At 41.4% G+C, this 12,241-nt stretch overlaps 1 protein-coding gene across 8 annotated transcripts in view; it reads right to left on the minus strand.

The window, feature by feature from the left end:
* PTPRF (protein tyrosine phosphatase receptor type F) overlaps positions 1-12,241 on the minus strand; it is a 375,361-nt gene that overhangs the window by 183,765 nt on the left and 179,355 nt on the right. For all 8 annotated transcript variants that reach the window (XM_058421775.1, XM_040073022.1, XM_040073025.2 and 5 more), the window contains exons 4-5: positions 9,207-9,352; positions 6,382-6,523 (exon numbers count right to left, since the gene is read on the minus strand). In XM_058421775.1, the coding sequence (XP_058277758.1) occupies positions 6,382-6,523; positions 9,207-9,352 (288 nt within the window). The remainder of the gene's footprint in view (positions 1-6,381; positions 6,524-9,206; positions 9,353-12,241) is intronic.

A 12,241-nucleotide genomic window follows, 5' to 3' on the forward strand; every position in this document is an offset into this window, starting at 1 on the left:
CTAGCTGAACCCAGTACCAAAGTCAGAACTTATAAACTGTTAGATAAACTTGGAATAAATCAATTATGTGAGACAAGAAGCTCTGAGAAGTCTTTTACAGGATATAACTGCACAATTACAACTTCAAGCTACTTGATAATACAAACCCTGTGTTAACAGCTTTTGCAGAATTCTGTAGAACAGACTTCTATTCTCGTTTGCTTGACACTTAAAGTTCACTTGTTTTTATCTGGAAACTCCTTCCCAAATCGTAGGTGCTGCTTTTGGGCATTGCAATACCACTGAAACTTGCTGCTAAGAATGTGACAACACCCCATCCCATTAGAGATGTCATCTCATAGGACCTCATTTGAGAGGCAATATGCAGAAACAGCCATTTGCTACAAAAGAAAAACTTTCTCAAGATTAAGAGGTCAGTACCTATTCAGACACAAGGTTTTATGGGAGTGCACAGCTCCAAAGGGTTCAGCTTGGCATTAATAATGTGATATTTCATATAAAACTTTTCAAAGGTTGTATTTCTTGCTTCATAAACTTGTGGAATGAACCTAGATGTCAACCTTAGTGCATGGCAGCCTTCTAAGGGAACTTGCTATCACAGATACATTATATGGTTATGTGCCATTAGTTAATCATTTAAACAGAGATAAGAAATGGAAATTATGGCATTTGGGTCTGATATGTTCTAAAGATCTGCTGACTCTTCTGTTTGAAGGGGAGACCAACAACAGTTAAAACTTTTCTTCACCATTCTTCGTCTATCACTCATAGCCAAGAAAGACTTTCTTGTTAAATATTATAAAAATAAACTCTAAGAGCAGGACTAATGTTACTGAATCCAGTCTTTGACAGCAAATAAATATAATATGCATAGAGCCAGCAGTTTCACATCTGCATTAAAATTATAGCTGCTCTGTAGATACCAAAACTTAAGTAGCTGAAACAGTTTTTCAGATACCATGGCAGTCTAGGTTTTGGCAGCATGGCACATAATGGCGATACAAGCAAAACAGTCTCTGGAAATTTTCTTGCTCTAATCGAAACTGATCACAAATTCTCCTCAATCCTCTGTACGCATTGGGACAAGAGTCCAGCTCTTTCCCCCTGGAGGATCCTTTTAGCCACACTGGTCAGTACCTGGGAAATAACTGGAGTTGTTAGCACAATGACAGGGCTCCTGAACTGACCCAAGCAATATTAGGCAACCTGCTGCTAAGCAGCACAGCGCACTCTTTCCTCGTGAACACTTTACGCCTCAATAGCACAAGGCCACATGAGCTCAGATTTAGGTTCTTTAAGGTGACAACCTGAACTTTGCAATGAGGCCACCATGAGTAGGTGGGTTAATGTTCCTCTTTTTAACAAGCACAGGACATGCCAAGACCAAATGAAAAGCAGACAGACTCCAGCTTCTTCATTTCTCTGTGCATCACTGCATGTTAGGACATTTCCCTAAGCAGGGAAGCTTGTGGAGTCTCACTGCACCGGAGCTCTTGGCAAAGCAATAGTTACAGAGGTCCATGAGCTGCCTGCCTCCTCCAAGAAGGAAATGCTCTTGGGATGGCCTGTGTAGAGAGCTAGGAACAGGAGTAGAACCTCTGCAGGAGGATCACAGCAGTCTTTCTTCCCAGGGAGAAACCAAAGGACATTGGAACAGTTAATTAACATGAAACACGTAGAAAAAAGACCTGTCGTTTCTTGACCAGACACATGAAGAGAATAGTACCAATCCCAGGAGCAGCAGAGCACAGGGAGCTTTAATTCATTTACACAATCAGAATGAGCACATGCAAATAGATTCAATTTCCATTCTGTAATTGTTTCAATTTTGCAACAAATTGCAAGAAATTCTTCCTGGCAAAAAGATGCAAAAGCAGTGAAGCCAAAGTACAGCGATCCAACTGATCCTTTTGTAACTAACCAAACAAAAAAGGATTAAACATAGCTAACTTGTGTTTACTATTCCAATGACAAAAATCACTTTTAGATGGATGTTTACGAAAAGGGCATATTGGTTCAGGCCTTCTGAGATCTAGCTCTCTGCAGAAATCATTTGTAACAGTCAAATGTTTACCATTTACAGCATTTCAAACAGGGTAACCCCAGGAACTGGAATGCAGCTGGCAGATGGTGAAAGAAATTAAGCTCATGACATGGTTCAGTAAACAGCAAATTATGATATGCTAGAAGCGCTTGCCACCCCAGGACAACTGCTGCACTCAGGAACTTTCTAGGTGTGCTAGTTTTGGCTGGGATAGACTTCACTTTCTTCATAGTAGCTCGTACTGGGCTGTGTTTTGGATTTGTGCTGAGTGCAGTGCTGATCCCACAAGGACGTTTCAGTTCACAGTAAGACACAACACCAGCGCTGCAGTGAAACGCTCCTAAACTTCCTCGACTTCTGTCAGCACAAAGCCAGCCAGCAAAGCTTAACTTGCCTGCCAGGTTACCCTGAAACTGAAACCCACTGCACAAGCAATTCTTCCTTGGCTCTTCTGTCTGTCCTCTTTACCAGGAGCTGCTCTCCTGTGGAGCCTGGCAGCACTCTCCAGGCAAATAACTACATGCCACATGATTAGGAGTCTGGGATAGAGGCATAGGGGATTTGCATAGAACTAGAATGGAAATTGGAGATGGTATTTTCATTTAACCTACTTAAAAACAAAAGGAAATGAAACTGAATGCATTTAGTGTCACTTGGATATGACTGTATGCTCTGGTTTACAAGGGTGTGAAAAAAAGACTGCTTGTAAAGCATTAAAGGACCAGTTGTAATTAACTGATTTTCCAGTTCTGGAAATCAAAACTGAATTCCCCAGCTGGGAAGTCCTGGGAGAAGGGACTGATAACATACTTTGTACTTGAGTTGCCTTTCTCTCCCAAAGAATCAATATACTTCTCCCTGCCCCTTGAAGACCTTTTTTCCACTGCTTTTCCTTATCTTCCTGTTGGGGGGAAGCTGCTGGAAAATAGACTGAAGGCATCTTTTGGTGAACAGGCAACTAGAGACAAATGCTGTTACCATCATCTTTCCCAACACAGCTGCAATGCAGAGCATACAAGGAGTCCCATTCTCCATCTTCTGCATTCCTGCCACCAGCTTGTGGCCACATTCTCGCACGCTGGCATCCTTCCTACTTATATTTCATATAACCTCCCTATTTAAAATGTTCTGTAATTCTCAACATTACCACTGAATAATATATTTATTAATTTGTTAGTGCTACTAACTGTCCCTGAGGCTTTTCTTGAGAATGTGTGTCAGCTTATTGATTCTAGCCTTCCCCCTCCCTGCACTGCTTTCCTCCTCTGCCAAGCAGGAACATACTTCTGTGCTGCTTCAGGTCATAATTGGAAAAAAGATAGAAATGTTCAATATGACTCATACATAATTCAGCTTATCAGCTACCCAGGAGAAATGAGAAGAGAAGGTATACGCATGTCTATTTCTTCTACTATCAACAGGAGAAATAATTTCCAGTTACACAAAGTATACGTAGTTTGGTCACAACAGGATCTACAGTTAGAAGAGAAAAATGAGAGACATGGAAGCAAAGAATAAAAGGGCAGTAGGGAACCAAACTGTTGAAAGAGATTCACTATGTGAGAATTCCTGATTCCCCTGGAAGACTGGACTCATGCTTCTCTCTTAATATTCAGAATTAAATAAGTTGGCAATTAGAAAGGATAACCTGCTTCTGATCTGTAAAACATCGCAGAAACCTAAATAAAATAAAGCTCCAGCTTAGTGAGTTACAAAGACATCTAATAACAGCCCGCAAAATCCTAACTGTGACTTCTGGATTTAATGTTAAGGCCTATGTTCTAAACGCAAATTGTGAAGGAGCGTTAAAACTTATTGTTATAAAGGATTTTTAATGTAAAAATCAATACATGCTGTGTATTTAGCAGCATGTAACCACGAGGACGTCTGTGATAAGCTTTGTCATGCACCAGGGACTACTGCATTAGTCAAATTCTTGAAAGGAAGTGCAGAATGTCTGTATCATTCAAACTGCCATCTGAGACCAATTACAGAAATTATTTTAACCCCAAAAGCAGAGGGAAAAATCTAATCCTAGTTGACAGTCTTGAGAGTATCAAGGGTTCCACAGGAAATGTGTCATTTTCAAATACCTCTACAAAATTAATGTTAGAGAAGTGATGGTGTAACAGAGAACTTGGGCACTTGTCACTATTTTTTGGAAGCCCTTGAAAGTAAACAACCACAACCAGGGCAGTAGCTACTTCGCCAAAGTGTAAACAAAGGACTATTAATAGTAATTTTAAAGAAATCATATTCACAAAATGCTGAAACCTTATAATCTCCATCAGACAATGCAGAAAATTAGATAACATGACTGAAAAATTACAGAGCTGTACGTAGAGAAGTCTCAGAAAAGGGAAATGGTAAACATTTTTTCTTAAATACAAATACATCATAACAGAATCCATCTTCTTTGTCAGTTAAGCCAAGATAAAAGGCACATGTAGCTCTTCAAACTCTCAGTCAGGCTCACAGCTTATATGCACGAGCACATACAAATTGTTAGGCAGCGAATGTTTCTTAATTTTGCCCATTACAAGAGTGCCCAGCAAGGGGTCGATACTCTTCAGTTTGAGTGGAAAACACAGCCTCCCCAGCCTGCAGATCGTTTTTGACCTGATGGGATCATGTTCAACTATCATTACTGCCAATTAAACAAATTTTCCAAACAGAAAAGCAGGCTCGGTGCTTGACTACTACTGGCTTTCGCTTCTGCAGCTCTTAAATTGTGTGCTTGCATGTCTTTTCCTGTCTGTGGCGTTTCCTAACGTTCCCTATTTATGTGGTGGTCTGCAAGTTTTACCTCATCAGGAAATCAGCAGGAGCACCATGGAGCTAAGAAATACTGTCGTGCTCCTTGATGCAAGGCATGTCTCTGTGGGCCTTTGAACACTTAACACAGAGCAAATAAATTATTAGCGGGTGTGTGCATGTGCATACATATCCAAGATACAACTACCACCAAAGGAAACAGGAATGCGCATGGAAGCGTGGTATTCGAGCATCCAGTATCACAAAAACCCAGTTGCAGGAAGCATTTAAATGCAGATCTGCACACAAACTGCTCTGAGCTTTATGCACTCGCATACACTGCTGCAAAGTCAAGAAGTAACCAAAAGAATGTGATTTTTGTCCCCCAATAATTTTCAAGTCTATAGCACTTGTTATCCTATTCTTAATAATACTATTACTGGAGAGCAAGCCGATCTTTAAGATGCCCCACCTCCAGAAACAAGATACACAATCACATCAGGTATTGAATGATTTCTATGATTCCCATCACCACGGTGCCTGAGCACATTACAGTTGTTTAATGTATTCTTTGTCACAGAGCAGAAAGGAAAATATGATTACCTCCATGCTATAAATGGGGATGGGAAAACAAGGAACAATAGGCAACTTGTCATGTGTGGCTGGCACACTCACCACTGGGATAACCACTCTCCTCTGATTCAAAATCCTACAACAGTAAACACTTTCCAGTCTAGTTTTTTTCATTACTTAGAAGTTTCTACATCAATCTATTAACAACAAGCAATTTGGCTAAGCCTTTTCCTGCTTGTAAGGGGTAAAATGCCCCAGATTGTAACACCACAGTACATTTACAAAATCATATATATATATATATACCCCCAAATGATAGAACACACTGACGTGCTGGAAAAAACCCATCTTTCCTTAAAAGCAGAAAATAAATCTGACAATTTAATATTAAAAACTCAAGTGTTCACAAGCCTGTTCATATCTAATAAACTCTTTTTCCACAAACATTTAGCAGAAACAACACAGCCAACAAAATAAAACCTTCTCATATAGCAGGCAAGGAGGAAAATCTATTCTTTAACAGGAAAGATAGAATTAAAAGTTGTGAGTACAGTGAAAAATAAACACAACTAAGTTTCACATCAAAATAAAAACCTGAAGAGTAACCTGAAAAATCTACGTGCTGATTTAATCCAGAAGGTGCAGCAACATAGATTAAGTCTCTGATTGTCAGATACAATACTTGGATACCCTGAAGATGGGTATTACATGAAAGCAAACAGATGAGAAAAGTATACAAACGTCTCTGTAGATAGCCCTCCAAGTCAGAAATGACACATCTCAATCAGACAACAAAAAACACTCTAAAGACAGTTCAGAAGCCGCAATCCTTCCATGATTGTCTCAAAAATACGATGTTCTACTACAGGAGAAATTATAGCAGCTGCTGCAGGAAAAACACAGCTTTACCAAATCAAGCTAGAATATCACCAGGCCATTTAAATGCAGCATATGTAGCTGCCAAAGCCACATCTCCTGCCACTTAAGGCATGCAGAAATTTCCCCCTTACCTTCTAACACCGTTAACTTGGCACTCGTGTTTATCTCCCCCACGCTGTTGGTGGCTGTGCACTCATAGATAGCTTCATCTCGATGAACACGCAGGGGCTGTATCCGCAGAACCGATCCTGATCCATCATCGAACTCGATAACCTTTGAAAATGAAAAGAAAGCACTTCATTACTGCTATCTTCTGCAACAAACACTGAAAGTCAAAACAATCTAGGGGTTGAAGAACAAAAACCAAAACAAAACAAGCCTGTAAGCTCTAAAATACCATGCAGTAAGTTAAGTGTTCCAAATCCAGTAGCACAAAAATTTCAGTGTCAAGAACGTGTTTGTCCTTTGAGGAGGCCAGAACAAATGAAGATCCAATGAGGTTCTTTATGGATCAATTAAGGTTGACAAATTATCAACCTGGTAATAAAGATGTGAATCTGATGATTTAAAACATCTGAGCCATATTTGCACTAATGATTTTACTAATCACTGATAACAATTTAGTGCCAACTTTCACCTTGATGGAAGAGGAGAATGATACACTCCTGCGGGATTGCCAGGGAAACAGTAACAAAACTCGAGTAAAACCTGGAGCACCTACAGCACATGCTAACTCCAGCAGAGCGAAGGGTTTTAATGTCCCTCAGTACTGGGTACTTTGCAACTCTGGTATAATCAACAATGATGTAATTACACTTCCTTCCCCAGCATAATAAATTAAGTCTTTAATAAATCATTGCCTTTCCATCCATCCCGCTAAGCTGCAAAATGCATTACTCTGACTTATACATGGAAGAAAAAGGTATTTATTAATTTGTAGCTGGATCACTGTTTTGTAACAGCAAGGCTGTGAAGGCACAGCCTCAAGCCACTATTAATGCCAAACTCACCCTCCTCCTATTACAGAGTACAGCAAAAGTTGGAAATACTACCTGATCTACAGATAGTGACAGCATGAGGGAAAGGCAGATGCCACCCACTCCTGTCCCTGGGGAACTGAAGTGGAGATGAAGAGACTTGAGGGATCCTTCCTTCCAGACACAGATGTCAACCTAGGACTGCTACACCAATGCAAAACTTTCACCCTATCTTCAAGGGCCTGTTTAGGAGCACTCCCCACAGCATAAAGATCAAGAGAAAGAGAGCAGGAAGGAGGAAAACAATGCACCACAAGACTCTGCAGTGACAGGAGAAATAGGAAGAAATCAAAAGGTATCAAAAGACCACTAAAAAATCTGTTATTCCTCATGCTGGAAGGAACAGCCCCTCTGTTTCAAGAAGAAAACCCCAATACAGTCAGGTAATGAAAGAGAAATATGAATATCACCATAATGCAATTTAAAGAATTAATTTTTAAAAAACACTAATTTTTAAATAAAACATGAAACTGTGACAATATACTAAATCTTTACGAAGGACAGAGCTATTGCTAAATTTTAAAATAAGACAAAGTCAGCTACAGAGATTAATTCACTTCAGTGATAAGGACTAAAAAGCTAAGAGATGAAACAGCAGAAAAGCTCCTTTTGCCTCACTACCCTTTGAACAAACACTGTGTGATAGGAACAGAGCTAAAACTACTAAAGGCCAGACAGACACTGAGACCAAAATGTTGTTAATTTGCTAAAGACAGATACCTCTTCTGTGCTACAACTTAGCATGTGGACATCAAATTTGGGTTTTTTCTCCATTTAAACTTACTTCTGAGTTTTCCCTAATTAAGACTAAAAATGAAGTGAAAATAATAGTTACTTAGGAAAAAAAAAAATCACTATCTTCTGACACAAGCTATGTATCCAAACTGATGTAAACAAAGGTATGAAATTGCTCATATAAATGCATATAATATGGCATAGCCTTCTGGTCAGCCACAACAAGCACCAAATTCACTATAAAGGTTGTATCTACTTACAAATTAGGATGTTTAAATAGTTACTATACAACAAAACCTTTACCAAGGAAAAATAACAATGTAAAACAAGATTAAAATTGATTACTTTAATCAAGGTTTTCTGCTCACATACAAAATCATGATTAAAATTGGTGACTTGAATTCAATCCATTCTGGGCAGCAAAGTCATCTTGTGCTCCAGTCAGGAAAGCAAAAACATCAAAGACAAGGGATTAGAGGAAAGGCAGCAGAATTGTAGAAGGGTCACATTTGCAAGGGCAATTTTAGAGAAGGGAGCCCAACACGAGAACAGGAAAGCAGAGAAAAAGGCGGAGAAAGTCAGTCAAAATATATTTGCTATGTAAAATATAAATGAAATTGGACCCTTTTTCAAAGATTCTTCTGATACTGCTCTTCTCCCTTCCTTTCTCTCCTACTTTAGCTCACAGGAATGTCAACTAACTCTTCACCATTCCCCTTCCAAGTACCTTTGTGGGAGGGATGGCAGTAGCCATCACTTAGAAAGATTTCCAGCAGTTTTTTGGCATCTCACTTTTGAATTCCACTGGGGATTGTAGGTCAAAGAAGTACCTTATAAATTCTGACAAGGGAAACAGAAAAATACTGCTACAACCAACTCTTATCTGCCACCCAGTTCTCTGTAAGCCCCAGTCTCCCACCTGAAGGAGGATGTCCTCTTGGTGTGTTTCAAGCATCATGCTCAAAGGACACCACCTGCTCTACAGATTGCATTGCTGCAGGGAAGGAAACTTGCTCTACACTAAAGCTTCACACTCTGTATTGTAGTGATGAAGAGGTACCCAGGTTGCAGTGATGATTATGGTGCAATTACGATCTGTGAGGATTAGATTGATTAGCAAATTTTCGCGTTTGGGCTGCCTTTTCTTATTTTTTTTTCCCTCTTTTTTTCCTTTTGGTAATTACCTCAAACCGCTGAGAACTGACTTTCTTCCCCTTCTTCATCCACGTGATACGAGGTTTGGGCTCTCCTGTTGCCTGACACACAAAAGAGGCCACTCCTCCAGAAATCCCAATCTGATCTTCAGGAGCCTTCATAAACGTTGGTTTGCCTGGAAAAATAACCAAATCACCCGCATGAGGACATAACATCAGATAAGCATGGAATGTGTCATGTTAATATAAATTATAAGATAACTCGTGCTCTTCGTACAAATCCAGGTTGAATGGTCTCAGCCACACAAATTCAGTGCAGACTGCAACATGACAAGGACAGTTTCTGCTTGAGTACCTTTTTCTCCTAAAATGAATAAAGTCCATCTGGCTTGCCTATGAATGAGAGCAATAGAAGGCTCCCCCCTGTCCCCTGGGCATTCATTCAGGTATATGACAATTTGGAACCATTTTTATGGTTTATTTTTTAATAAATGGATTTTTGCAGATTTATACCATGGTCACAGCACTAGAAATTACAGAATACCTGACACACAAGACCTGTGAAATGCACCATAGCTTGACATTAGTTTTATTGAAAGCTGTTAACACATCCATAAAAATTAACAGATACAGTTTTAAGTGTACAAATAACAACATTTAGTTTCATTTTAAATGTGGACTGACATAAAAATCCTACAGTTTAAGTATCTGGAAACCTGCAGAGGCTAGCCTATGCTTGTTAAGAAACTAATCACTAGAAGTAAAAGTCAGCAAAGAAACCAAAGTGGCATTCAGGCATGAAAGACTCAGTAAAAGAAAAAAAAAAAAAGTATCATATAACATTTAAATAATGAATTAAAAATCTCATGAAAATAGAGCTGTGCCTTCAAGATTTACATAACAGATTCAGATGGATAAAACTATGCATCAAGGTTGAATAGTTGCATTTTTCTTCTGTACTTGCTGTATGGGGAAATTTTGCACTATGTAATCAGAGGATCATCTTGAAACACTGCTTTGTCCTTGTGAGAAGCATTTAATGATCCCATCTTCCTATAAACCCCTAAAACATTTAACTCCACAGGGAGAGTTAACAGAGTCCACTTATGATGCCATTCCATGCACTGGTCACACTATGGCTGTGTTTCAAATACAATTCTGATAAACCACCTCAAAGATGAACCTGACCTATAAACAGGTCAGAGACAGCTGCTGGCTCATAGAAAGGAGCCTGAGTTAAAAGAAGAAACCTATTCAACCCCAAGAAAACAAGCCAAAGACCCCAGCAGAGCTGCTGGTGGTTTTGTACCTTCACATTCTAGACACATCCACAAGGGTGTCCTTGAGGAACAGGGTCAAGACATCTGTCAGCCCAGGTGCTGTGAACTCTAGACAAACTGAGGGTAGAATTTCCCTGATCTAGGAAGGATACAAGTTCAGCAATCCCAAACAAAGACAGCCTTTAAATGCATTTTTCTAACATATGAGATTTAAATTTTGTGAGTGCAGTTGCAGTTGAGCCAGGCAGGCGGTGGCAGCTACCGAAGAGGCCAGGAGTAGTGCTCTGCTCCTCACCCTCCTCGCCGCCTCCAGACACTGGCACCTGAACCCCTAGAAGGAGCTCCAGGGACATCAAAACTTCAGAGGAACAGATTTGGTCTCCTAATCTGACAAAAAGACGGTTTCTTCTTTTCCAAGCAGCGTGTGGAAAGCAGTGGCTCAGGGCAGGATCCGGCAGAGCTCAGGAGACAGCGCCTCTCCCTCAGCAAGTGCAGTGCACAATTTCACCCCTAAGCTGCAGCCCTTGGAGACCTGGCTGAAACCGTGGCACATCCTCAACCTTAGTCCCACCTTCTGGTTTAGCCCACACTGCTTCTGCTGAACCCTGGTCCTGGCAGTGTGGCATGGTGCGACAACACACACAGCCACTCCAACCAAGTGAGCTACTTCAATCCTCCCTGCTTTTGACAAAGCCCAGAGACCAGGCTCTGCCTTGCCCCAGTGCACGTGTCCCAGGCCAGGGAGACTGCCAAACGCCCAGGATGCTTGTTTCTCTCACATGGCATCACTGTCTGTGAGGGGTGCTGGGGTGTGCTGCAAAATGGGCCTTGAAGAGAGGTCAGGGCTGCCCTGTGCTGGACACAGCAGTCCCACCATGGCCCCACAGCATGGCACAGACAGGCTTGTCATGGCACTGCCTCTGTGGTAACAGGTTAAGAAAGGGCCAAACACCTCACAGGTGCGAGGAATGAGGTAAAAAGTGTGAGAAGCAGCCAGAGGGGCATGAGGAGCTCCAGGTGCCTGAGCAGGTATTGCCCTGCAGCCCACGGAGACACCACAGCCAAGCAGGTATTTCCTGGAGCCCACAGCCAGGTCTGCAGCTGGCTGAGGTCAACCCACTGGTTTCAGAGGGAGGGACAAGGCCAGACCAGTCATCACCACCTGGAGACTCACCCAGCAGCTGAGGCCACACATAGCGGAGGGGGCTGGTGGTCAGCCGCTGTGGAGGCAGCAGAACCCTTCAAAACCTGCAACATCCATTGCTCAACATGGGCTGGGGAGCCACCAAGCAGCCACGCGGGAACACGCCAGCCCCAAGCCCGGCGGGTCTGGAAGTCACTGAGACATTACAACGCAGACCTGGACCTCTGCTACCGCTGCTGGCTCAGCCTGATTTCCAAAAGGCCTTGGCAGACAGCGGATCCACCAAGGTCAGCACTGCCTACGCAGAAGTGGATACATGTGCTCTGTCCTCAGCAAGCTTCTGCGAAGGAGTATCACAGACCTGGCCTCACCACAGAAACTCCTCACAAAAATGTACTGAATTTTGCCATCTTTGGTGAAGAGAGCCCCAGGACTGTGTTCAAAACCCAGAAAATGCCTTTTAAGACTTGATGGCTGCTGTCTAAAGGCTTTGGCACATTGTCCTGACATGAACAGCAAGCAATTATTAAGTCTGCTTGCTTAACTGATGCTGATTCCACATATTTACTCATCTATAATCATGTCTATTTCTACTTAGTTTGTATTTACATATATCTCTGTTTATTCACCTCTCCTCTATT

This window comes from Hirundo rustica, chromosome 9 (assembly GCF_015227805.2).
Source record: "Hirundo rustica isolate bHirRus1 chromosome 9, bHirRus1.pri.v3, whole genome shotgun sequence".
In the NCBI taxonomy this organism is placed as follows: domain Eukaryota; kingdom Metazoa; phylum Chordata; class Aves; order Passeriformes; family Hirundinidae; genus Hirundo; species Hirundo rustica.